At 34.1% G+C, this 24072-nt stretch overlaps 1 protein-coding gene across 1 annotated transcript in view; it reads right to left on the bottom strand.

Annotated features, from left to right (window-relative positions):
• The window catches only part of LOC124372605 (ubiquitin carboxyl-terminal hydrolase puf-like), a gene marked incomplete at its 3' end in the record, with an annotated part of 52320 nt that overhangs the window by 11618 nt on the left and 16630 nt on the right, over positions 1 to 24072 (bottom strand). The window contains exons 3-14 of the mRNA XM_046831010.1: positions 23014 to 23294; positions 21271 to 21496; positions 19455 to 19672; positions 18659 to 18930; positions 17846 to 18064; positions 15952 to 16107; positions 15676 to 15787; positions 15431 to 15542; positions 14079 to 14200; positions 13310 to 13529; positions 7026 to 7169; positions 5004 to 5160 (exon numbers count right to left, since the gene is read on the bottom strand). Of these exons, the coding sequence (XP_046686966.1) occupies positions 5004 to 5160; positions 7026 to 7169; positions 13310 to 13529; positions 14079 to 14200; positions 15431 to 15542; positions 15676 to 15787; positions 15952 to 16107; positions 17846 to 18064; positions 18659 to 18930; positions 19455 to 19672; positions 21271 to 21496; positions 23014 to 23294 (2239 nt within the window). The remainder of the gene's footprint in view (positions 1 to 5003; positions 5161 to 7025; positions 7170 to 13309; positions 13530 to 14078; positions 14201 to 15430; positions 15543 to 15675; positions 15788 to 15951; positions 16108 to 17845; positions 18065 to 18658; positions 18931 to 19454; positions 19673 to 21270; positions 21497 to 23013; positions 23295 to 24072) is intronic.

The following is a 24072-nucleotide window of genomic DNA, read 5'->3' as shown; positions in this document are numbered from 1 at the left end:
AATTATGTGTTTAAAATTGTTTTACATACATTACCTACATTATATTGTAATATGTAATAACAATTTATCAGAAATTTTTAATAAAAAAAAGATCACGCACGATGCCTGCCCGCTGCGCAGCGCTTCGCGCTGCTTGCTCTTTTAGAAAAAAAAATTACTCGAGTAGTTCCAAAATTTTTAAAGCCCAGATCACGTCAGTGCCCCTGATCATTAATAGGTAACTCTAAGCAATATATGACCGTCTGGCGGTTGCCTGCTCCCTATAACTGCTTTCCGGCAAGAAATTCTAGTCATTTCCTTTCCTAATTGACTATTGGAACATTATATTGTAATATGAGAAAAATCGAGGTTTACCCATATATTGCTTAGAATTACCCCTTAGTCGAGTGGACATGCGAGATCTGATTCAGAAGAAACTCTGGTCGTCGTCATCGGGGTCGTCACTTTCACTGGAGTCCACGCCACCAAGTTCAATAACGAAGTGGTCAATGACGTCTTTCTATTAATCTATCCTTTATCCAGAAGTCCTGCTCTAGTTTTAGGGTGTGATTTGTAAAACCTTCCCAGTCTATTTTGGTAACAGAGTTCATAGCATGTGTTGTCACTTCCTCAAGTTTTGTTAAACATAAATCACCTTTGATATCTAACTTCTAACGCTAAGTATCGAACTTTTAAGATTGTTATTGCGGGAGACCTAAATGTTGATCTCAATAGATGCAGCTCTTCAAAAACTAAATTTATCAACACCCTCAAGTCCTACGACTGTTTTTTGCCTCAACCATTTACCTACTAGAGGAAATTCATGCTTAGATAATTTTGTCTCAAACCTTCACCCCTCAATGTATAGTTGTAAAACAGTACAGGCTCATATTTCTGACCACCTGGGTCTGCTTTTAACATTTAAATTAGTCTGCACGAATGCTGATGTCTCTTCCTCGCCTGCTAATATGTCTGTAAAATCAAACTATACTTACAGAGTATTAAATGATGTTAGTATTAATGAATTAAAATATAGACTAAGCAACACTGACTGGACAGAGGCAATTGCTGGAGATGATCTTGATGTAGCTTTTAACAACTTTATGGAAGTTGTGTCTCACAACTTTAATGACTGCTGTCCTTTGAAGACTAAGTTAGGAAATAATCTTGGCAATAAGGTACTAAAGCCCAAATGTTGGTATACACCTCTGTTAGCTAAAATTAAGATACTACTTGATGTAAGTTATGAAAAATGTAAAATTAATCCTGACCTATTAGAAAACCATAGGAGAATTAAGAAGTTATATCGGAACCAGATAATCTTAGCAAAAAAAGAACGCCAATGATGAATTCATATTACAGTCGCATAACCTATGCAAAGCAGCTTGGAGAGTAATTAATACAGAAACAGAGCGTGCTTCAAAAAAATGCTCTCAAACGCTACCTCCTATCTCTGTTAATGAATTTAACAACTATTTTGTAAATATTTCTAGTCATGTAAATAGTACAAATGTTAATTTAGGCTTAAATACAGCTAGTTCCAGTGATATGATAGAGTCGTCTGGCATAAATGGACCTAAGGCACCATCTTTAAAATGGCACACTGTAAATCCTACTGATATTCTTAAGACAACCACTAGGCTTAGTAACTCAAGAGCTGAGGATGTCTTTGGACTCTCCAATTTTGTAATTAAAAAAATAATTTGTGAAATTTTGTATCCTTTTACTTTTCTTGTAAACTGGATGTTCAACGCTGGACTCTTCCCACAGTGCCTAAAAGTAACAGTCACTGTCCCTATTTATAAGAAAGGTGATAAAAATAATGTAAATAACTACAGACCTATTGCCTTGGTACCTGTCTTATCTAAGTTGGTTGAATATATTATTAAGTGTCAAATTGAGTATTATTTTGAATTTAACCACCTGCTTTTATCTGCACAGTTTGGTTTTAGGCAAAGCTTATCTACTATTAAGGCTGTTGAGAGTGTTGTCTCATATATTATTAATAGTTTTGAAAATAAAGAAGAAGTTAACACTTTGCTATTGGACTTAAGCAAGGCTTTTGATACTGTGCCTCACCAAGAAACTTATTAAGAAACTAAAGTACTATGGAGTTGAAGGTAACGAATTATCACTTATAACTTCTTATATATCACAGCGATACCAGTTTGTTAAAATAGGCGAACAGAGGTCGGATCTTAAGCAGGTGGTAAGCGGGGTTCCCCAGGGCTCTGTCCTGGGTCCCTTCTTATTCACTGTCTTTATTAACGATTTTCCAAATTTTGTTCCTAATAAATGTGTACTTTATGCTGATGACACTACGTTAATGTGCTCTAACTTAAATCCTGAAATCAATGCAGCCATGATCACATATATGAGAGAAAGGTCCAACATCTGGTTTTCTGCCAATGGCCTATGTGTGAATGAAGATAAGACAGAAAACATCATCTTTAGCCTAAGCACCAGTTCTGTAACTAAGTCAGTTAAGCTACTTGGAATTAACTTAGACTCTAAGCTTACCTGGAAACATCACACAGATGCTCTTTGTGCTCGGTTGTCTAGAGTTATATTTTTACTAAAAAAAACTTAAAACCTGTACAAGCTGTAGTCTATTAATGAAAGCATACTTTGCATTATTCCACTCACATCTTTTGTATGGAACTTTTCTTTGGGGAAATTCAGGTGGGGCTAAGGAGGTCTTCTCATGCCAAAAGAAAGCTTTGCGCATAATGTTTAATTTTAATGTCACTGACTCTTGTAAGCCACTATTTATAAAGCATAGTATACTCACTGTTCCTTCCATTTATATCTTGCAAAGCTTAATGTATGTTAAGGAAAAATCTAGATTTATTTAAACTTAGAACGCTCTAAGCATGACTACTGCACTAGACAACGAGACCTTATTGACCTAAAGCACGCTAGACTAACAAAAACTCAGCACGCATACTCTTATATTGGTATCAAACTGTTTAACAAGCTGCCTATGTCTGCTAAGGATGTTACCTGTAAAAACTTTAAAAATGTTGTAATTAAGTGGTTAAAAGAAAAAGCCTTTTATAGTATAGATGAAATGCTTCTGTGTAGTATAGACGATTTAGCCTTTTAGATTTTTATTTCCTTTTGACTTGTACTTTTTAACCATAAGTGTCTAGTATGTATTTTATTTTATACTATCTTGTTATACTGTGTAAATGTATAACAAAATGACTTTGTCAATGCATTGTAATATTGTGGGACGACAATAAACAGATTCTTGATTCTTGATTCTTGATATTGTGATTTTTAATTTCGCATTTCATGGTAGCCCAGGTTAACTCTATAGGATTTAGCTCGCACATATAAGGTGGTAAACGGATTACTAAATGTCCATGTGCCTTTAGTAAAGAATCTATAGGGAAAATCTTTTGTGGAGGTTTGTGTTGCACTATTAAATTGTACAGTTCAAATTTTTTCATAGTCGTGGAACAAGCTATATTATTTTTAATTAACCATTCAACCATGTCATTTTTAACTGCATATTTAGAAGGAGGTTTTATTGTCCTGAAGGCAGTGATATGGTGCATTATCAAGGATAACTATGCTGTTTTTTGGAAGATGTGGCAATAGTTTTTCGTGAACCCATCGTTCAAAATTAACGCCATTCGTTTGACCATGGTAATCACCGGTAGCTCTGCCAGCTTTGAAAATTAAATTGCAGTCATGAAGAAATCCATCTTTCGTGCCGGCAGTAACCACTATTAGTCTATTAGATGAACTCGTGTTTGTCAAGACGCCAGGAAACACCAGGACCACTCCAACATTTTCCAAAAGTTAAATTGTTGTCCACCCACGTCTCGTCTAGGTACACAATAACTTTACCCTCGTGTCTACACTTCTGTATCTCTCGCAAATAACGAGCACGCCAGTTTACTATATCAGGCCGTTCTATTAAAACGTTCCTGATTTTTCCACATCTCTTCCACTTAAACCCCATGGTACGAAGTAAGCGTCGTAAAGTGTGTACTCCTCAAGGAAAGTTAATCTTTTCTTTAATTGCCGTTAATAATTTATGTACCGTTGGCACTTTCTTTTGTACAATGTAAAAATCATTAATAGTATCACGAATCACTCTCTGGTCAAATTCATCGATGTGAAATTTTTTTTCCTCTGAATATGGTCTTTTTTTCCCAGGAGTACTTAAGGCTTCATTACCGGCTTCGTCACCTTCTTTCCTTATAGATGTTACACTTCGCACTGATATACCCGTGTAATTAGCTACCCGGATATTACTCTGCTTCAGTCTATGTTGGAGAGTACCCGTATTTGATTCTTCATCACACTTTTGAATATCTCGCCTTATAACAACCCTTGCCTCACTGTGAATTGTCTGTCCCTTCTAGCGAACCGAAGCCATTTTGAAAAGCTAAAAACTCACAAATATACACTATATTAAATTAAACTTCCTTTCACCTAATGAATTTACACTGTGTTATACATTAAAACATAATAATACAAATTTGAGGTGCACTGGTGAAATTACAACTCTCTACTACAAGGTATTCGCGGGCGAATGTGCGGAGGTGACTAGTAGCGCCGTTGCCGGGACAACAGTGACGTATTGCCTGTGGAGGGGAGTCCTCATCCTCACCCCCCTCACCCCCGCGCGCGCAAACAAGTCAGATGCGGACAGTACATGTTTTGAGTTGGTATACACATTAATTGTCATTGAGATTGTGAAGGTTACAGGATGTTGAGTATTTTTTGTTGTGTTATTTTTAATAGTACAGTTTATTAAAAGAATAATGTTGATGGAGTCTCTAGAGCTGAAGAAAGAAAAGGTTTTGCATTACCCTTGTACAAATATGGCGCATTGTGAAATAAAAACTACTGAAGGTGGGTTCCATTTGCATAAAAAAGGTAGAAGAGTAACAGAAATAATTCAAAACTACATAAGGGAAAACATTTTCAAATAATTGAGAATACAGTTGATAGAATGCAAAATCTCTTCTTTTAGAGTACATCTGCTGGTCTAAAATTAGACAAACCTGTGCTCTAGCAGCAAACTGTGCGAGTTCCTCATCACATCCAGACTCCTCTCCATCAAAGTCAGCCATGTTCTTCTCTGACTTGTTGCTCATCCTTGAAGATAAGCTTCCATCCCCATCACCATCCTCCACACTCAAAATTTCCTCCATCATTTCACTGCAAGTCAATGAAATAAGTTTCTTATGAACTGTTAATACATTTTTTACATAATGTACTATTGGATATGGCTAAAATATTGTACTATTATAGAGTAAAATCTACTGTGAATATATATATATATATATATATATATATATATATATATATATATATATAAAATTTCAAAACAAACTCACCAACTAACTAAATACTGATCTATTACAAATAAAAAAATCTTTTATACTTTATGAGTTGACTAAAGTCATTTCAACCAAATGTTTCAATTCGGCCATAACACTGTTTATAAATACTGAGATTTTTGGTCTTATTGTATTATTTTTACTACTTTAGGGGTTTGATAATTAAACATGTGTATCCTCAAGGTCCATTTTTCAAACAGTTGTTCTTATTTACATAAATTACATACCCTAGAAACTTTAATCTTTACTGTTGTTAATATTATATTGGCAGTTGAATTCCTATCTTTTTGTTACCTCCTAGTTCTGTGCAATAAATCTTATCTTAACAGTAAAAATGTTCAAATTAATGATCAGCCGTCAACAGCCAAAACTAAACAATTAGAATTTGGTTGTCAATGAATAACTGTAAAAGATGGAGAGCATGATATCTGATGTTGCCTAAGGAATAAATGTTTCATATTGCATGTTGAGTAGGGAAAATTAATATTCAAGCTGGGCTAAAACTCCTCACCAATACTGATTTTTGGACGCTTGCATAAACAATAAATAACACCAAAAGATGCCACAAACTTTCTATTTTTATTTACCATATTGTACTCTGTTTTTGGTAAACCAGTTCTAGAAATGGTGTGGTATGACTCAAACAATGTAAAGGTTTAGACATACTCTGAATCCTCATGGCTGTTACTTAGTTATACAGTATTTTAACACAAAATTAAAATAAAAAGAAATTGTTACATAGGAGTGGTAAAAAACCATTTTCAACAATTAAATGAACTATTAATCAAAATTGTCTAAGCGGTTTTAATATATTTTTGGTAAAAACATTTATCAAACATTTTCAAAAAATAAAAAATACTTTTTTTTATTTAACTATCCCCACATTCCAAATTAGGTCAAAACTGATCCATACCTTAGGGCATGACTAAAGCTTACACACACAATATCTAACTTTTAAGTAAATTTTCAAGAAATCACTTATTTAACTTGGAGATTTAAAAAATATATACTACTAAATATTGAAATTAACATTCTTTCATCTCAATACATAATCACTTTCAAAATTTGAAGAGATATCTGTAATTCAGAAAGTTTAAATAGTACCCTCCCTTCCACGCTTGGTTACAATATTGAAAAGAAAATAAAAAAACAAACTTTTTAACACATTAAATATTTTATCTTTAACCAGCTAAAAGTTAAAAATATTTACTTACAGAAATTTAAAAAGGTTTTTCTACACTGCAAGCAATTTCAAGATAACTAAAACTACAACATGAAACCTCATTAAACACTTCAACCCTAAAAAGAGATATTAAAATCAAGTTCAGATATCTCTACCGAGAGTAAAAATTGTTAATGGAGGCTCGTCATTTTGCCATAAAATTCCTTATAACACAAAGATTTTGAACTTCAAAAGTGAAGTAGGACTTTTGATTTTGTAATATTATAATGAAATTGTTAAGGGATAGATTGATTTTTGGTGCTGAAGTGGCCTTCAGGGTTATCTTCACAAAGTTTTGAATATGCCAGTCAAAGGTAGGTGATTGACCTATAAATCTTTATTCTCTTCCTACCTGCAATCTTCATAAAATTAGTAGGCAGATTGACTCTTTGACACCCTGGATAAAACTAAAAAAAACCTACTCAGTCAGCAATGACGAAAGTGTAATGATGGACACTTACTGAGCATTGGGCTGGAATGAGGTGGTGATAAAGGGACGACAGTGAGGGGCGTTCTGCACCAGGCTGGCCAGTTCTGTCATGACAGCTGTTTGTCCACAGTCTGGTGACTGTCTGCTCACCAGCTGGATATAGTCTGACCCTTGTCTATAACAAGATTATTAAAGAACTCAATAACTGTAGTTTTGGGAGTGTATTAAGTCAATTACGGTCAGAATTTTGCAAAAATTTTGGCATATTTTTCTTTATAGTCCATTCAACAACAAAATTCTGTATTTTTCAGTACAGAGATAAAGATTTCTTAAAATTACTCACCCATTTTAATGATTCTAGGGAACACTTTGTTGTTCATGTCATAGTTCTAATTTATTTCTGTAAAACTTGTTATGGAGAGGACATCAAGATTTTTTCTCAATGACTATGGCATTCCTTAATGTTCTTAAGAAAGTGTAACTTTTATGTTGGGTTCATATGGAGTAGGACTTCGAGCTGCTATATACAAAGGGGTGTGAAGATTGGGATTTCTCCAAAAGACAATGACCCATCTTATCAATGCTAGAGGATAGGTGACAATCCTCTAGGAGTCTTTTAACTCTTTGGAGAACAATGTACGATCCATTGGACATTTATATAACTGACATTTAAGTAATAATAATGTAATATTCTTTATACAAAATTGAATCTACGTGTTATTTATGATTGTACATAAATATAACATCAGCTTCAATTAAAATATGCCCAGTTACGAAAGAGATACTTCACTCATCAGCTGCTGACTAGCACGTAACTTGTTCAGTTCCTTGTTCTGTTCCAATTACGTAATTGATGGATCAAGTTGATGGTGATGGTTCCTTATGTCTTATTACATTGAAATTTGTTTGTTTAGTTACGTTTTAATGCTGATACAATGTGTTTTTTACTTTATGGTGAGTAAATGAAATTTGAGTGATCTACAACTACAACATTGTTTTGCTACATAAACCTAAATATTCCGTGGCAAACAATTACAGAACACAAACTTTTTGTGAAAACAACATTTTAAAGCATAATAAAAATCAAAAATAAAGGAAAAAACTAGTCTTTTAAAGTCTGTATTATTTTAACTTTTTAATTTTACTACCTAGGTTAAAAAATTATACATCCTATATATCAGATAGTATAAAAATAGTATAACCAATTCCTACAACTCAACTGGTACCGGGTGATGCGGTCAACTGACGAGGCCGGTACAGTGTTCCCTATGATAGTGAACACATAAATAATAGTAGAACAGTTAGCAAACCTCCAAATGAAGTTTAAGTTACATTTTAAAAAATTCTTCTACTCATAGTCAATTAGAAAAACTTACTTTCTACACATTTTAATTTTGTTTCCTACGGTAAAAAGCAATTTAAAATCTTTACAAACTTTTTGTACTTATATAACATGAAAAGAGGATTTCATAGTGAATAAATCAGCGACAAAATTATCATTCTAGTTACATGCATTACAGAGTTACAATCATATTAGTAATCTTTTTGGCTAGTAAGTTTAATTTTTGGACAGTTTCGAAAGGGTATAACACATGCTATTGAGCAACCAATGTACTGATTTCAGAGTCCTTTATCACCTACCCGAGAAGAAACATACATATCTACTATTTATAATAATCTTAACTTTTTAGCAAAGCACTTAAAAACTGAACTTAATAACATACAAGGCACAGAAAAAATTGATGATTATACTCAGATACCTACAATTGATGGGGAAAATACACCTCAAACTCCTACTATTACTACTATTGAGGATATTAACTCAAAACTAATAAACTACAACATGGAGGACTTAGACCTTGAAACCTCCCTCACACTGGCTGCTGAAATGGGAAACACACTCCTCGTGGAAAACAATGCACTAAGAGAGAAAATAAACAAACTAACTTTCACTAACTCAAATCTTGCTCTTAAGATAAAGAACTCTGAAAAACAGGACTTAACATGTCTGGAAGAACAAATGGAAGAGTTATTAAATGAAAAACAAATCTTAATAAGCACAAACAATACCCTAGTTGAACGGCTAAACGAAGCAGAAAAGCAATTAAATAAAGAAAAACAATACAGAAATGAACTTGTAAGTAACTTTGAAGAATACGATAATGATAAAGAAAGCATAATAAAGAAACTTGAACTAGATACTAAAACCCTTCGCAACGAAATTAAATGCATAAAACAGGACCTACTAACAGACAAACCACGAGACACAAAACACTGCAAGAACATGGAAACACAAACGGTTCCCATAGAAGAAAATGAACATAACAGAGATTCTCCATTAATAAAAATGCTGACTGAAATAAAAATAAAACAAGAAAATATGGAACTCTCTCTTAAATCGCTAATTGATTGTCTACCCAACAACAGCTAACAAATAACATCTCCACAAATGAAAAAAACACAAGGATGCATAATAATTATAAAAATGAACCCGTTAAAATAACCAAAGGAGAGTGTAAAAAATCTGTATATAAAAATAGCATGTACAGCGTTTCCCTTCAAGTAGCCAAATGTCACCAGCGCACTACGACTACAGTTTCTAACACTACTGTACCCTATCGACGAGATGGACACAATCTAGCTGGAAAAACTTCACACAAACCAATACAGAACAATGGAAGAAAGAAAATGCCTCCCTCATATCCTGAATATGTGGAACTCCAAGCAAACACTACCAACGAAGTGCAACCTAACTGCTCGAAAGCACTAAACACAACCACACTTCCACTGAATCCTCAAAGAAACCACCATTTTCTAGTAGAGAGATGCCAGCCAGATAAAACAACTAACGAACCAGTTAAGACAAGAAAACCTCCGATAACTGCAATGAAACGTCCAGAAGATCAGAGTATACAGGATTTCTACAATAAAAACATAACATTTTTTATACACCTCAATGGAAAGCCTCACACCACTGAAAAAAATTTTTTAGAGAAAACTCAGGAACACCAACAAACCATTTAACAGAAACACTCATCAACTGCAGTAACTCTCAAATCCCACAAACAAAACTAACAATATTTCATCAAAACGCAGACCGGCTTTCAAATAAAATAGATATCCTAAATGAACTTATTACAGAAATCACCCCAGATGTAGTCATTATTACAGAGCATGGCCTAATGAAAGGCAATCTGGAAAACACCAAGCTTCAAGGCTACACATTAACTTCAAACTACTGTAGACAAAACCATATTAAAGGAGGTGTTGCTATATACGTAAACGAGAAGCTTGAAAAGGAAGCAACGTGTTTAGAAGTCTCACACTACAGCCTTGAACTAGTATGTGAACTAGCTGCTATTAAAATAACTATCTTGCAGAAGGACTACTATATTATTGGAATATACAGACCAGAGAACAGTTTTTGAAATTGCAACAGAAATAATTGCAAATGTCCTGAATACAATTCCTGAATGGAATAGCACTGTGGTTGTTATGGGTGATATCAATGTAGACTGTTTAACACTCAACACAAAGCAACAGAAACTCGATGAACTACTAGCAGAGTACAACATAACAAGGACTGCTCTTCCACCAACAAGAATAACTCCCCACAGTGCTACATCTATAGACATGGTCTGCTCAAATATACCGAATGACAACCTCAAGGCAGAAGTTCTTCATGCACATATCTCTGACCACACAGGACAACTTTGTACCTTAAATATCACAAGACAAGAAAATGTAAGAACGATTACTCTACAAAGACACCTGAATGACAGAAACCTAAGACTTTTTAAAAACCTGATTGGGAGAGAAAACTGGGAGGATGTTCTACTGTCGGACAATGCAGATGCAGCTTATGAAAACTTTTATTGAAACAATTACCTACAACCTGAACAGAGCGTGCCCATACATCAAGACTAGAAAAAAGAACCAGAATAAAACCTGTATACCAGTGGACCCTGAATTAAAAATAAAGAAAGAAAGATTCATTAAAGCACAAGAAGCATACCTAAGAACAGGTGGAGCTGAACTAAAAACTGACGCAGCAGTTAAGAAAAGAGACTATGACCTGCACATTAAACAATCTAGGAAACATCAAACTGACAACTTCATCAGGAACTCTGACAACAAGGCAAAAGCTATCTGGAAATCAATAAATCAAGAGAAGAACAACAGGACCAAAACAGCAGAACTCTCTAAATTGGAAATAAACGGTAATATAATAACAGAATCCGAAGCTATTGCAAACCAACTAAACACTTTTTTTGTAAATGTAGCAAACAAAACACTGACCTCTCAGTCAAACAACCACAGAAGCACTGAGGTACTACTAGACCCCCAGATCACACCTGAGAACTTAGTACTCTGGCCAACAAATCCGTCAGAAGTAAGAAAAATCATCAAATCATTAAAGTCAAAGAACTCTGCTGGTCTGGATGACATATCCTCAAAAATATTAAAAATGTGTGAACTGGAAACGACAAAGCCACTAGTACATATAATAAACAAATCTCTCACTCAAGGCATTTTTCCCACAAATACAACTAAAACAAGCTAAAATATACCCTAAACACAAACAGGGAAGTAAAACAAAAGAAGAAAACTATAGACCAATATCGCTGCTCTCAACTTTTTCCAAGGTAATTGAAAAAATTGTGCTAGTCAGATTGCTGGACCACCTCATCAGAAACAGCCTACTACCAGAAGATCAACATGGTTTCATAAAAGGCCGCTCAACAACTACTGCCACAATAAACCTGGTTGAATATCTGATACAAGCAATAGAAGCTGGGGACACAGCAACAGCAGTGTTTCTTGACTTTAGTAAAGCTTTTGACAGCATAAGCCATGAAATGCTAATCAGAAAATTACAACAACTGGGAATAAAGGGAACATCACTGACGTGGTTTGCAAGCTACCTAAAACACAGAACCCAAGCTGTAGCAATCAGAACAACCTGTAATGGAACAATCCAAACAATAATTTCAAACCACCAAAGCGTACAGAGAGGAGTCCCGCAAGGATCGGTCTTAGGACCTATCCTGTATATTCTATTTGTCAGTGACTTCCCTTCCTTCTTAGACGAACTCTATAAAACACTGATGTATGCAGATGACACTGTGCTCTTGAACAGAAACAGTGAACCTGACCATCTGGAAGCTGAGTCTTTTGATGTATTTAACAAAACAGAAAAATACTGTCAACAAAATGATCTTGTCCTCAACAGGAAGAAAAGCCAACAGATTATCTTTGGACGAAGAAAAGATGAAGTAGTCCCACTGCCAGAACTCTTGAGGGCTGAAGAGGCTAAGTACCTAGGTATAACCATTGACAACAAATTATCATGGACACCTCACGTAAACGAGCTATGTGGGAAGCTGAGCTCAGCTCTATACGTACTAAGAAGGTTGAAACAAATAAGTGGTGATGACACAGTCAGGACAGCCTACTTTGCACTCCTCGAAGCACACTTAAGATATGGGATAGCAGTATGGGGTGCCACCTCAAAATCAAACATGCAAAGAGTCTTAATTCTACAAAAGAAAGCAGTCCGTATACTGGCTGGACTCAATCCAAGAGACCACTGTCGCAGAGCTTTCAAGCAAAATAAAATACTAACTGTCATTTCTCTATACATAATAGAAACAGTAATGTATGCCATCAAGCAAGAACTTGAAAGAGGTTACAATGTGCACACTCACAACACAAGAACAGCCAGCCACTATACCCTACCACAACACAGATTGGCACTCTTTGAAAGGCAGCCAACTTATAAAGGGACCAAATTCTTGAACATCCTGCCCGAAAAAATAAAAAACACTAACTGTACCAAGGAGATGCGGAACTTGCTAGTCAAATGGCTCCTAGAAAGACCCTTCTACTCCATAGAAGAATTTGAGAACTGGAGAAGAGAACCCCTACAAGACAATGAGATCTACGCACCATGACGGGGACGGGACAACAAGCCCAACTTCAAGGAAGGAAGACACATATGAATATGACTCATGTACTTAAGATAGTACCTTCAAGTAATTAAATTAATGAAATTATCTAACACTTCGAAAATCAATTTGTGCACTTTCTACAGGACTGTATTTTAGCCCACTACCGACATTATCAATCCAAGACTAAACTACCATAATTAGCTTCATAAGAAACATACAAACTTGAATCTACCAACTAACAAAATATCAATTCATGTGCTTCTTGAAAAAGTGAATTTTGAAATTACACCTATATTGACAATACAAGGTTATATTTTTGTAATTAACTTCATGAAGAACATACAAGATAGCATCTGCCAATTACCTGAGCATTAAGTTGGGCACTTCCTGGTCTGTGACCACCTTGACAGCCTCTGGATCAAGTGCCAGTCGACTTGCCATCATGACTCCCTCCTCCTCGCTCTCACTTTCCTCATCCTCGTCTTCCTCCTCCTCATCTTCCTCTTCTTCTGAGCATTCGTCCATTTTCACTGAGTTGCTGTTCTCGTCCTTTTGATGTTGGTGGTCCATGGCTTTCATTTTCTCTGCAATTAGAAATCTACAGTATTAAATTGAGAAAAAAAACATTTTTGGACAAACGTACATTTTTTCAGAAATGTTATAAGCAAAAAGTAGACCCAGCAACCATAAATAAAGAGGTAACAAAACTACTCTAAATATGAGCTACTTTACAAATATTTCTTCATTGGTAATTGGTTATATTCAAAATTGGTATCTTAAAAATAATAATAAAATAATAGTTATTATTTTAATATCGCTAATAAAATTTATTTCTTGAGGAGAACAGCAGATTGAATTTTAAAACTCTTTTTAAGAATATAAAGTCTTGAAACTTAAATAGCTCTTTCTGTGATAATCTTTTACTAAAAGACTGCTGTTTAGTGTTTTTCAAAACTATACACTCTGTTTACAAGACATTATTACTGAATAGATCACAACATTAAAGTAATGATTTTCCTAGAAACTTAAATGTTGTCATATACTCAACATTTTATATTCTTAGAAACTAATGGATAACAAATTATATTCTTACGCTACACAGTATATTATTATTCTCAGTCAATTTCAACTACCTCTGATTGCCTTCTGTTGCCTATGTAGTTTCATTCTTTCTCGTATTGCATTTGATGAGCCTAACTCAGCCTTGTCGTGCTTAACATTCTGCTTCGTCAGTTTAGGATCATGTGGAGTCCTCCTACAACACAGTGGATTTATTTATTAATTTTTAGTAGAGGCCCATACAGACAAAGGGTGTTTCTAACAGTTGGGTAAGGTATTTGATGTTGTACACAACATAAACGAAAATAAGTGGTGACAAGGATGACAACAGTAATAATAAGACTATTAGAATTCAAAATATTGACATGTTTTAGTTTACCCAACACCTATTAACAAAAAAATTATTTAGGAAGCCACCAGATCCATAAACAAGATAGAATTAAAATGTTATAAAGTGTGTTGGTGTAAGATATGCGGGTCGTCACTGTTCACTATATGGGTCGGGATAAATAATAAGATGTTACATTTTAGAGTACCATTGCTCTAAGACCGCTCATAAAGGAACGGACGGGACACGGAGGTTACATGACGGTGTCTGGTGGTGGACTGCTGGCTAGCCAGCTTGAACCGTTGGTTGTAGGGTAGTGGCGTGATGTGACGTCACAGGAGAGCAGCCTATGAGCATTCTTTATTCGTATCAGACCACATCGTATGATACATCGCCTGATAATACATACTGCCAACATAACTGATGCAGACATTAAATATTGCTATGGGTACACTACAAACTTAGTATTTATCACACTAAATACACTACAGTTGGAACTGTATTCTATAGAGTAGAAGACATAATGGATGACTCGTAGTAGATCCCAATTTAGGCTGAAGGAAAAATCTTGTTAATGGCTCTTTCTTGTTTGTTGCACATGTGTGTTGAGAAAGATGTTCTCACACATAATCTCAAAGATTGGAAGCATATATCTGAGAGAGAATCATAGGTGCCCTCTTTGATTCCATGAAGTAGCAACACCCTCCCATGCACTATCATTAGGTAGTAAGTTTGAAAGGTTATGTCATTTCAACACAAAACTGAACTTTTATTGATCTCTTTTATGCATTTTCTCTTAAAGTTAAAGAAAATAACTTTGAGGATTAGTCATAATAAAACTGAAGTCTCAGCATTAAGCCCAAGATGTGTTTATTAATTTGATTTTTTCCCTTTTTAGGAGTGGTCCATTATTAATTGCTTGTCTCACCAGGAATTGAGCCTGCAACTTCATGATTAGAGAACTGAACTCTGAAGTCATGAATGAAATCAATCATTTGACTTCAGGGTCAGAGAAAAAGGAATTACTTGTTTGTATTTTTTTTATTATTATAAGAGTGTTTGCAAATATCAAAGAAAATAAATAGTTTAACTATTTACCCTGAAATTTTTCGCTTCACCCGCCTGACAGAAGGAGAGCTTCCTTTCCCAGCTGTTTCTTTATTGGCTGATGCTTCATCTTCATCTAAATCTTCTACCTTTATACTTTCAGCTGTAACAAATTAATAAATTTAGTGAGAAATGTGCCTAAAGCTACTTCTAGAAACCAAAACATGTTTGATAATATTTTATTTTAAATATGTAAGAAATGACCAAACAATTACTTAATGAAAATTCTAGCTTACCATCGCTACTATCCTCTTCACCGACAGCAGCTTTCCTCTGTTTCTGTCGTTTCCGAGGGGTTGGGCCATCACTACCATCACTGTCACTCTTGTGACCCTCAGATGTGTCACCCTGGAAGATAAACCTAACTGTACAAAATTTCATTTATTGCACTTAACTAAATAAAAATATTATTGCACTTTTGAGTTTATGAATTATTGTAATATTATATCAGACATGAAATTTTGTCATATCAATTATTCACTGTCTTCAATAAATGTGATTGGAAAACTAACCTCTGAGTTGCTGTTGTCAGAGCTGCTCATTTGACGTTGGGTTGCCTTTGCATATCCTGTGAGACAGACGAAGCTACCAGGAGGCTCACCTAGTCCATTGTACGATCCATTGCTTGACCATAGGAACTTTATGATAGTTGAGGCCAGATAGAGACTCTAAAAATAATAAAACAAACACTAATGTCAACTGGAGGCTAAATTACATATTTAAAACAATATACGTATATAGATCTGCCATGGAATCATTAAGGAATTTCTTTTAAGAAAGGAATAGAACATCAAAACAATATGTGCTAGTTTTGGTGAGGGTTGAAAGAGATGGTAGTGGAAGGATGAATAATACCAAGTGATAAATCTTTTTACAGTGAAGGAAACAGGATTTTTCTGGACATTTGCCATCGTTCAGTGAAACAAGAAATCAGTAACACTACGTTTCGAGATCTGCAATCTGATCTCTTCTTCAGGTAAAGAACTAACCTAATACATAATTACAAACTAGGTTAAAATAAACAAATCTTACCAAAGCGTTGTGGCACGCCTAACTCAGGAATCACAACCTACATGTTGTTTGTCAACTTCACTAACTCTATAAACATGCACTTAATAAAAAACTATACAAAACACTAATCATTAAAACTTAACTACGGAATACAGGTCACAATACGTCTTCACTCGTCTACTAACCACCTACGACTGACCAGAGGGACTAACCAATGGTAATCGTCACGGCTGGCTAAAACAAGATGGCGGAAATAAAAGGGAAGGGGGGGATGGCAGGATGTCCGGAAAAATCCGGTTTCCTTCACAATCCTTCCATTGTCAAAAATAACCTTTTTACAGATTAAGGTTTTTACAAAATGGTGAATTATAGGTGCTTTAATAACAGGAATCTATATCATTTAAATAATTACGACCTAAACACTGCCAAAAATAGCGTATTACTCACTTTTCAAAACACATCTTCGATATGGGTTACTAGTCTAGGGCAACTCATCTAAGGCAAACATGCAACATGTGATTGTTCTATAGAAGAGAGCCATAAGGACACTTTGTGATCTATCACCCAGAGACTCCTGTAGGGAAAAGTTCAAGAAGCTCAAAATCATAACTATCGTGAATTTGTACGTACTGAAAACTGTAACATATGCCAGGACAAAAACCCCTGAACCCACTCAAGACGGGATCACAGCTATACATGTAGAATAGCCCACATGCGACACACTACTACCTGACCAAATATTAAGAGAAGACAAGCTACATGTGATACAAGCTATGGAACCATCTTCCAGCAGCAGTGAAGGGGTCAGACGATCAGGGCTTGAGACAATGGCTCAGCAGCTGGCTAAAAGAACAACCATTCTACTCCTTTGATGACTTTTGTTCTTGATTTATACTTGACTTGTTACCAACAATGTTGCACAATGTGAAACTTTCCTACATACTAATTTTGATCCAAAACTGTTCTTGAAGAATATGTAAATAAAGAATGTTGTCTATAACATTTTCAAACTAAAAAAACATAACCTATAAAAACATCTCATATTAATTACTTTTATCCTTCTTGCAACACTTCTATTTTGATTCCTACAAAATTATTGAGACTTACATACATTTTATTTTTATGGGAAATGTCTCTATTGATTTATGCACCTAAGAATCAACTAATACATTATGAATATTAGGAAAGAAACTAACAAGGCCTACAGTACATACTGAATATGCAGAAAGACAATATACTCCATAATCTAGAAACAGCCTAAAAAGTTACTAGGCTGCAGCAAGTACAAAATGTGATAAGAGAATATCTAAATTTTGCTATTAAACAAATTACTTCTATTATTATTATAGAATTAGATCAGGTATAGAAAAATTCCAAATGTAAAAGTTTACATACTTGCTCTGTGTGATCTTTCGGCTCTAGCTTGCAGAGAAGATGGTAGAGGTGTAGCACAGGTCCGGCTTCTAGGTTCTTGATCAGTGGAGGCAGTAAGTCATGAACCTGCTTGCTGCAGTGTTTGAGCTGTGCGGCCTGCCAGATCACGTCAATGTGTTCATTGGTTATCTTACACTCCATTGCCAGGAAACTGAGGATCACATGGCTCTGCTTGATAACCTGCAATATAACAAAGGTAAAATATGGCTGTCATCTATACACAGGAGAATTAAGGCTAAATACCAATTATTTTAAGAGTACAAAATGAATTAAAATAACTGTTGGAACATAATTTCTGTGGAAGTTATCATCTTTATAAGGTGGAATTTAGTTTTAAAAAAAATACCATTACAATAATTGCAGATAAGGTTGTATAAAGATTCAGAATATTTTGTGTTACTTATTATGCATCCAAAGTTATTTATTCACACAAGGAAAAGTCACAGCTATAAAATAGTATATTATTCATATTATAATGTATGGCCTCTGTTACATAGTTTTGATTGTAGACATATAATTACTTCAGCACTTATATGAACAGGTAAAGTAATGAAGCAATAGAAGTATTCTTTTATAATGGGGCTCGGCATAGATAATAAAAATAGGACTACGATTTTCAGATAATTTTGTATCATATTGTGTGTTAAAATCGTGTTTGGTTAGAGGTATTTGTGACAAAATTCCATAGAACAAATATACTTAAAACGTTTTTCTTTTCCTTCAATGTCAAACAAGCTTTTTATAGGAAAGAGGGAATTTCACACTGAGACTGACCTCGACGTGCAAGTTGGGTCCAAAAATGTGTGAGATGATGTTGTTATCAATGAGCCAAGCGGCTAAACTCTGCCCCACATTCTCCACCTCCATGATGTTCTCACTGTTGCACATCTCATTGAACATGTTGATGTGGGAGTTGATCTGTGAAACTCCTGCCAGTCGCATGGTGAGTGTCGACGATGTAAAGTATTTGAATGCCAGGTCCAGTCCGTCACGGTCGAACTGCACCGGTGAGTCCATGGGATCCTTCACAGCACTCCACATGAAATCTGCAGGAAAGTTAAGTAAGTTAGTTGTTTAGACTGCTACGGACAGGGAGCTAAGGTTCAACATGATATACCCATATTACATTTATTAGGCTAATGACAAGTGGCAAAAATATAGTGGATCAGCATATGGAAGGTTAGACAACGGGATTCACATATTATTGCCTTTATTTTAGAAACTTGAAGTTCTTTGTAATTTTATTTATCGTTTCTTCAAGCATACATAAGATTTTGATATTATCATGAACTCGCATATTATATTTGTGCATAATATCATTAATACAAAAAAATATATATATAATTTCAATACACATTGAATCGCAAAAAGTACTTATATATATATATATATATACACCATTTTCTTTGGTTTAATTGAGGCTCTTATAAAACTGTATTTTTCTTCCACAAGAATAGTTTATTGCAAACACACCAAAGTCTCAATAACTAAGAACATACCATGAATGTCAAAGAAATAGTTAAATTGTTAACTATTTTTAATGAATAGCAAAATGCAAATTTTAACTAACCTGCCATAGCCTTAATGCCCTGTGAACGCAAGTCCTTGTCCGCCATATTGCACATGTAACGCAACACCTTTGAGCGTAGAGGGATGAAGAGTTGCATAATCGAGCGGAAGTTGAGCCACAGTTTCAGGTTGCACACCACAGAAATGATGGCATGTGCCACTGGTAATGGCAGAGTCTGATGTTCAAAACATGCTGTCATGGCTTCCACACCCCCGCTCCTGTTCAAGAAGCATTGTACATAACTTAACAAATATTCAATTGTACTTGTCTTTTAAATACTAAATTTAAATTATAATTACTACACAAAATTGTAGCACTTTTTTCATACCAATACCAGAAAAACTCTTCATTAAATATAATTGTTTTGTACTTTAGGGTAATGTACGAAAACTATATGAATAATTAATGTACACGATTACTTTTCTTTTGTATATTTTCGAATTCATATGCACTTTTCACACATTTAAGATTAAATAGTACAAATTTGAAATACAACACATCTTATCAGCCACTTAAAAAAAAAAAAAAAAACTGGTTTAAGACACAAAAGTTAATGTAGCTATTATTATTATGATTTCTTTGAATATTCCTAAAAACAACAGTCTACAACATTAAATTGATTAAATGTTCGGTGATATACTATAGCAACTTTACAACAAAAATAAATATTGCTGAAAAATAATATTTAGGTATAGAAGAGAGTCAAGATAGTATGGAGTAATGTAAGGAGGTTATAATCATTTAGAGAAATAATCACGGTTACCACTTAAACCTAATTTCAAATTCCCAGTTTTTGCTTGGTCGAAAATTTGCGATTCCCTAATCCATTTTTAAACCAAATTAAAAACTGTAATACTGTTTTATGCCGAGTGCAATGGTGGCAGTTATCGTATCTAGTTGTATTTACAGGAAATGCCACAAAGCTGCAGAGAGTCTATCTAGCAAATTTTGTCTCTAGTGATATACAATTTTCAGCTTCTTAGTTTTAATCTCTGTGTCTTTTATTGTGTTGACATAACATTGTGTACGTAATAACTTTTCTTTCTGTTGTTTGAAAAATACATGTATCCAATTTGGAAAACTAAAGAGAACAATTACACAGTGTTACTGTGGGGCAGATTCCTACCTAGCATTGCGAGTCAGAGGTCTGTGGTGCACTAACTTTCAGTACAAGTCAATAATATTGTCACTACACAATCTCAGTTCTGCACATGCAATCTATCTAGCACATGTCTTTTCATAATGCTATTCACTCAACAATAAGCGTTGGGCAACTTCATCCAGAGACCCCATTTCGGTGACTGAATAAAACTTCCAACTCAAAAACACCAATTATATCGTGGTTACTACTGCTCTGCCGTTTTATCATTTACAGCCTACTGCTCATATAGTGGCCGAGGCCCCGAGACAATCGGTCAGCTGACTTTAATTGTCCAGTGGATTGTTTGTGTTTGGGAGACTTGCCACAACACAGGGGTAAAACTAACCAACATAAACTCCACTACGCTAGTGGAGTCAACCTTGGATCAACCGGCGACAGATGGGGCTCATGAATACAAATATATGAATCTTTATTCTCAGTGTCATGGACTACGTCACATAAAATACAATGTTTTGAGATTAATCTGACCCTGATTCACGTAGCTGTCAAATTTATTCTTGATTTCATAATTTTTTTAAACAGAAAAAATGTTTTTTTAATTTTCCTGGTTCAACAGGAACATTTCCGTCGAATGGCCACCCTGATAAAGATCATCAAGCACTCCACATTCTTTTAATTAATGGGCTCATATGGATATAAAGATTGTTTCAATACCTGCAGAACAGACAGACATTGCGTAACAGGTGGATGGGTATCTCAAGATCGTGGACATCACAGAAATTGCTCAATACAGTGACCTCTTGCTGCGTCAGCTCCTCCATTTTAGTTTGGAGACTCTGCTTGTATGCAGCGTACAGCGGGAAGTTGAGTAGGAACACCTTCGACAGGAAGTGCAGTAACTTCTCCATGTCCTGGATTGTCCAAACATCTTTCTTCTCTTCTACCAACATATAAATAAAGTTAATCATGATTTTTATTAATTTAGACTAAACTTGACATGAAAAACCTCTTACACACATCTTGGATAAGCTCGTTAGCCAGCTTTGTTGAAAATAATTTCAAGATGGCAGCCATTCATATTTGTGTAATGATTTAATCTGTTAATAAACAACACAGAAAAATAGTAAACAATTTTCTTGGAAACCTCTTAATCTTGTTTTATTCAATTTAAAACAACTTACTTCTAACATATTTCTTGATATATTTAAATGTTTTAAGATGATGAGCTGACAGCAATTTTAAAAGGGTAGAAATATTTACCTCAATTTTTAACCATTTAACACAAAATTTTATTCTAATTAGTTTTTTGGTACTTTTTGTAGGGATAAAAGATGGTAGCCATAGAAAGGTTTTGAGAAGTATGCAATAATAAAGCCACACTAAACTAAAAATTAAAATTTATAAAATAGGATTAATGCAGTTTTGTAATTTAAATAATATTTTAGCTTGTATAAATATTTAGCGCCATATGCAAATAAAGGATTAATGAGGACTACATTCATAATGTATATGTGTTCATAATGTATACATATGATCTACAAACCTTTTTATATAAAAAATATAAAAGTTACTGTACGTTTCACAAAAACAAAACTTGTAACTTGGAAAATTACAACAACTTTTTGTTATCTAGTAGATGATTTTTAATATTCTTAGCCCAAATGTTCTCTTGCTGTAAGACCTTAATAGGTAGGATAAAATAACTGCCATTGTCTTGATGAGGCATTTCAAAGAGAGGACAACTATTAAAAACTATGGTTGAGTTGTAATTGTACCAGAAAAATGAAAGCATTATTGTAAGTACTATTTCAAGTTTGTGAATTGTCAAAATTTATTATTATTTTTATTAGTATTTCAAAATTTGTTTCTGTCCAACTATAACTGCCACAATAAATAAACATATTATCTGTAATACAAGTTTCAAATTGTTTTATTAATAAATAGTACTTTTGTAATAAATGCATTTTTATTAAAAATTGTTTATTTAAACATTAAAGCTAAGTGTAAAGCATAATTTTAAATAAACAGTTGTTAAAATATTAACTTACAAAATTAAAACTAGGGTTTGCCAGAAGCGGAACAGCCAAACAGAAAATGAAGTTAGTAATAAATGGTTTTAACATAGTTATTAACTTAACTATATTAATCCTTGTGGTTAAAAAGGTTTAATCATTTTTGTTATGGTGTAATGTTTGTTGGTATATTTGGTTAAAGGTTTAATTATATTTACTGGCATGTATAATTTTTTTAAACAAAGACAACATTTTTTATAAAACAAACACATAATTTAAAAAAAAGCCAATTAATTGGTAAAAAAATTAAATTAAAATGCAAACCAAAGGTCGATTATATTTAATGAACTCGAGTAACAACGTGATTTTGTAATACAAACTCCTAAGTTAATTTATAAGAATCTCTGATACAACAATGTTTTGAAAATAAAATAAAAGTGTTTACCTTCAATCACTGGTGTTTTGCTTTTATCATTGTTTTCCTCCTTGCCTTTATCTTTTTCTTCATCAGAAGCATTTTTTTCATCTGTAACTTCAACAATTTTCACTTCGCTTCCACCATCTTTTCCACCTTTCTTTACTTCTTCATTCTGTGAAGTGTCCGATTCTATCACATCTTGGCCCTTGTAGGCTTTCAACTGTTTCACAACCAACAATATAATACTTTGGGTTATCAGGTGAAATTTCTCATAGTTCTTTGGATCCCGGAAACAGCAAAAACATTGTCTGAAAAGTTAAAACCAAAAGAATACAAAATGTTCTATAAAGGTAGAAACGGATTTGAGAAGTGAGCAGGAAGGAAGGAATGGTGTGAGAAATATAGTGATGTAGGAGTACCAATGTGGAAGATTAGGAGTAAAGGTAGGATACATAAACGTAAGAAAATAGGAGAAAGAGACAAATGGTTAATTTATTAAAATTAATGCAAAAAAGTTACTTAAATTTAGTTGTTTTAGTCAACTGACAACAGCAGAATTATGTTCAGAATATTGGTATAAAATTGCTTGTTTGTGCCCTGATATTTACATTCTCCTTGCACATGGAGCAACTCTTGTACATCAGTAATGTTTCTTATACCTTTGTAATTGAGTATACTTATGATTAACTAAGGTAGCATTAATGTATAAAATAATATTTTAGAAATGACTTTTGCAATACAATTTTTTAAATTGTTTACAACAATAAAGAATTATTATTATTTCTACTATAGACTTCAGGTGACCTCATAAAAAGCAAACTCCTCATTGCTTTACATAGCCACTTTTTAAATAATTACCGGTACTACTGTAATGCAATAATTAGTGCCATTGAACGCCAATCAAAACCAAATCTAAAAGAATACTTACAACAGTTTATTAGCTAGAAAACAGCTGTTAACGATGCGAAGACCAATAACTAACATACAATTAGGACTTGTACTTAAAAATATACTTTCCACATGTAAGAAAGCATAAACACTCACCAACTAAAATTGGTGTAATTATTTTATTTCTCAACCAATTAT

Source organism: Homalodisca vitripennis, unplaced genomic scaffold (genome assembly GCF_021130785.1).
Source record: "Homalodisca vitripennis isolate AUS2020 unplaced genomic scaffold, UT_GWSS_2.1 ScUCBcl_3641;HRSCAF=9298, whole genome shotgun sequence".
NCBI classification, from domain to species: Eukaryota; Metazoa; Arthropoda; class Insecta; order Hemiptera; family Cicadellidae; genus Homalodisca; species Homalodisca vitripennis.
Note: the sequence above shows the minus strand (reverse complement) of the source record. Positions and strands in the feature narration are given on the sequence as shown.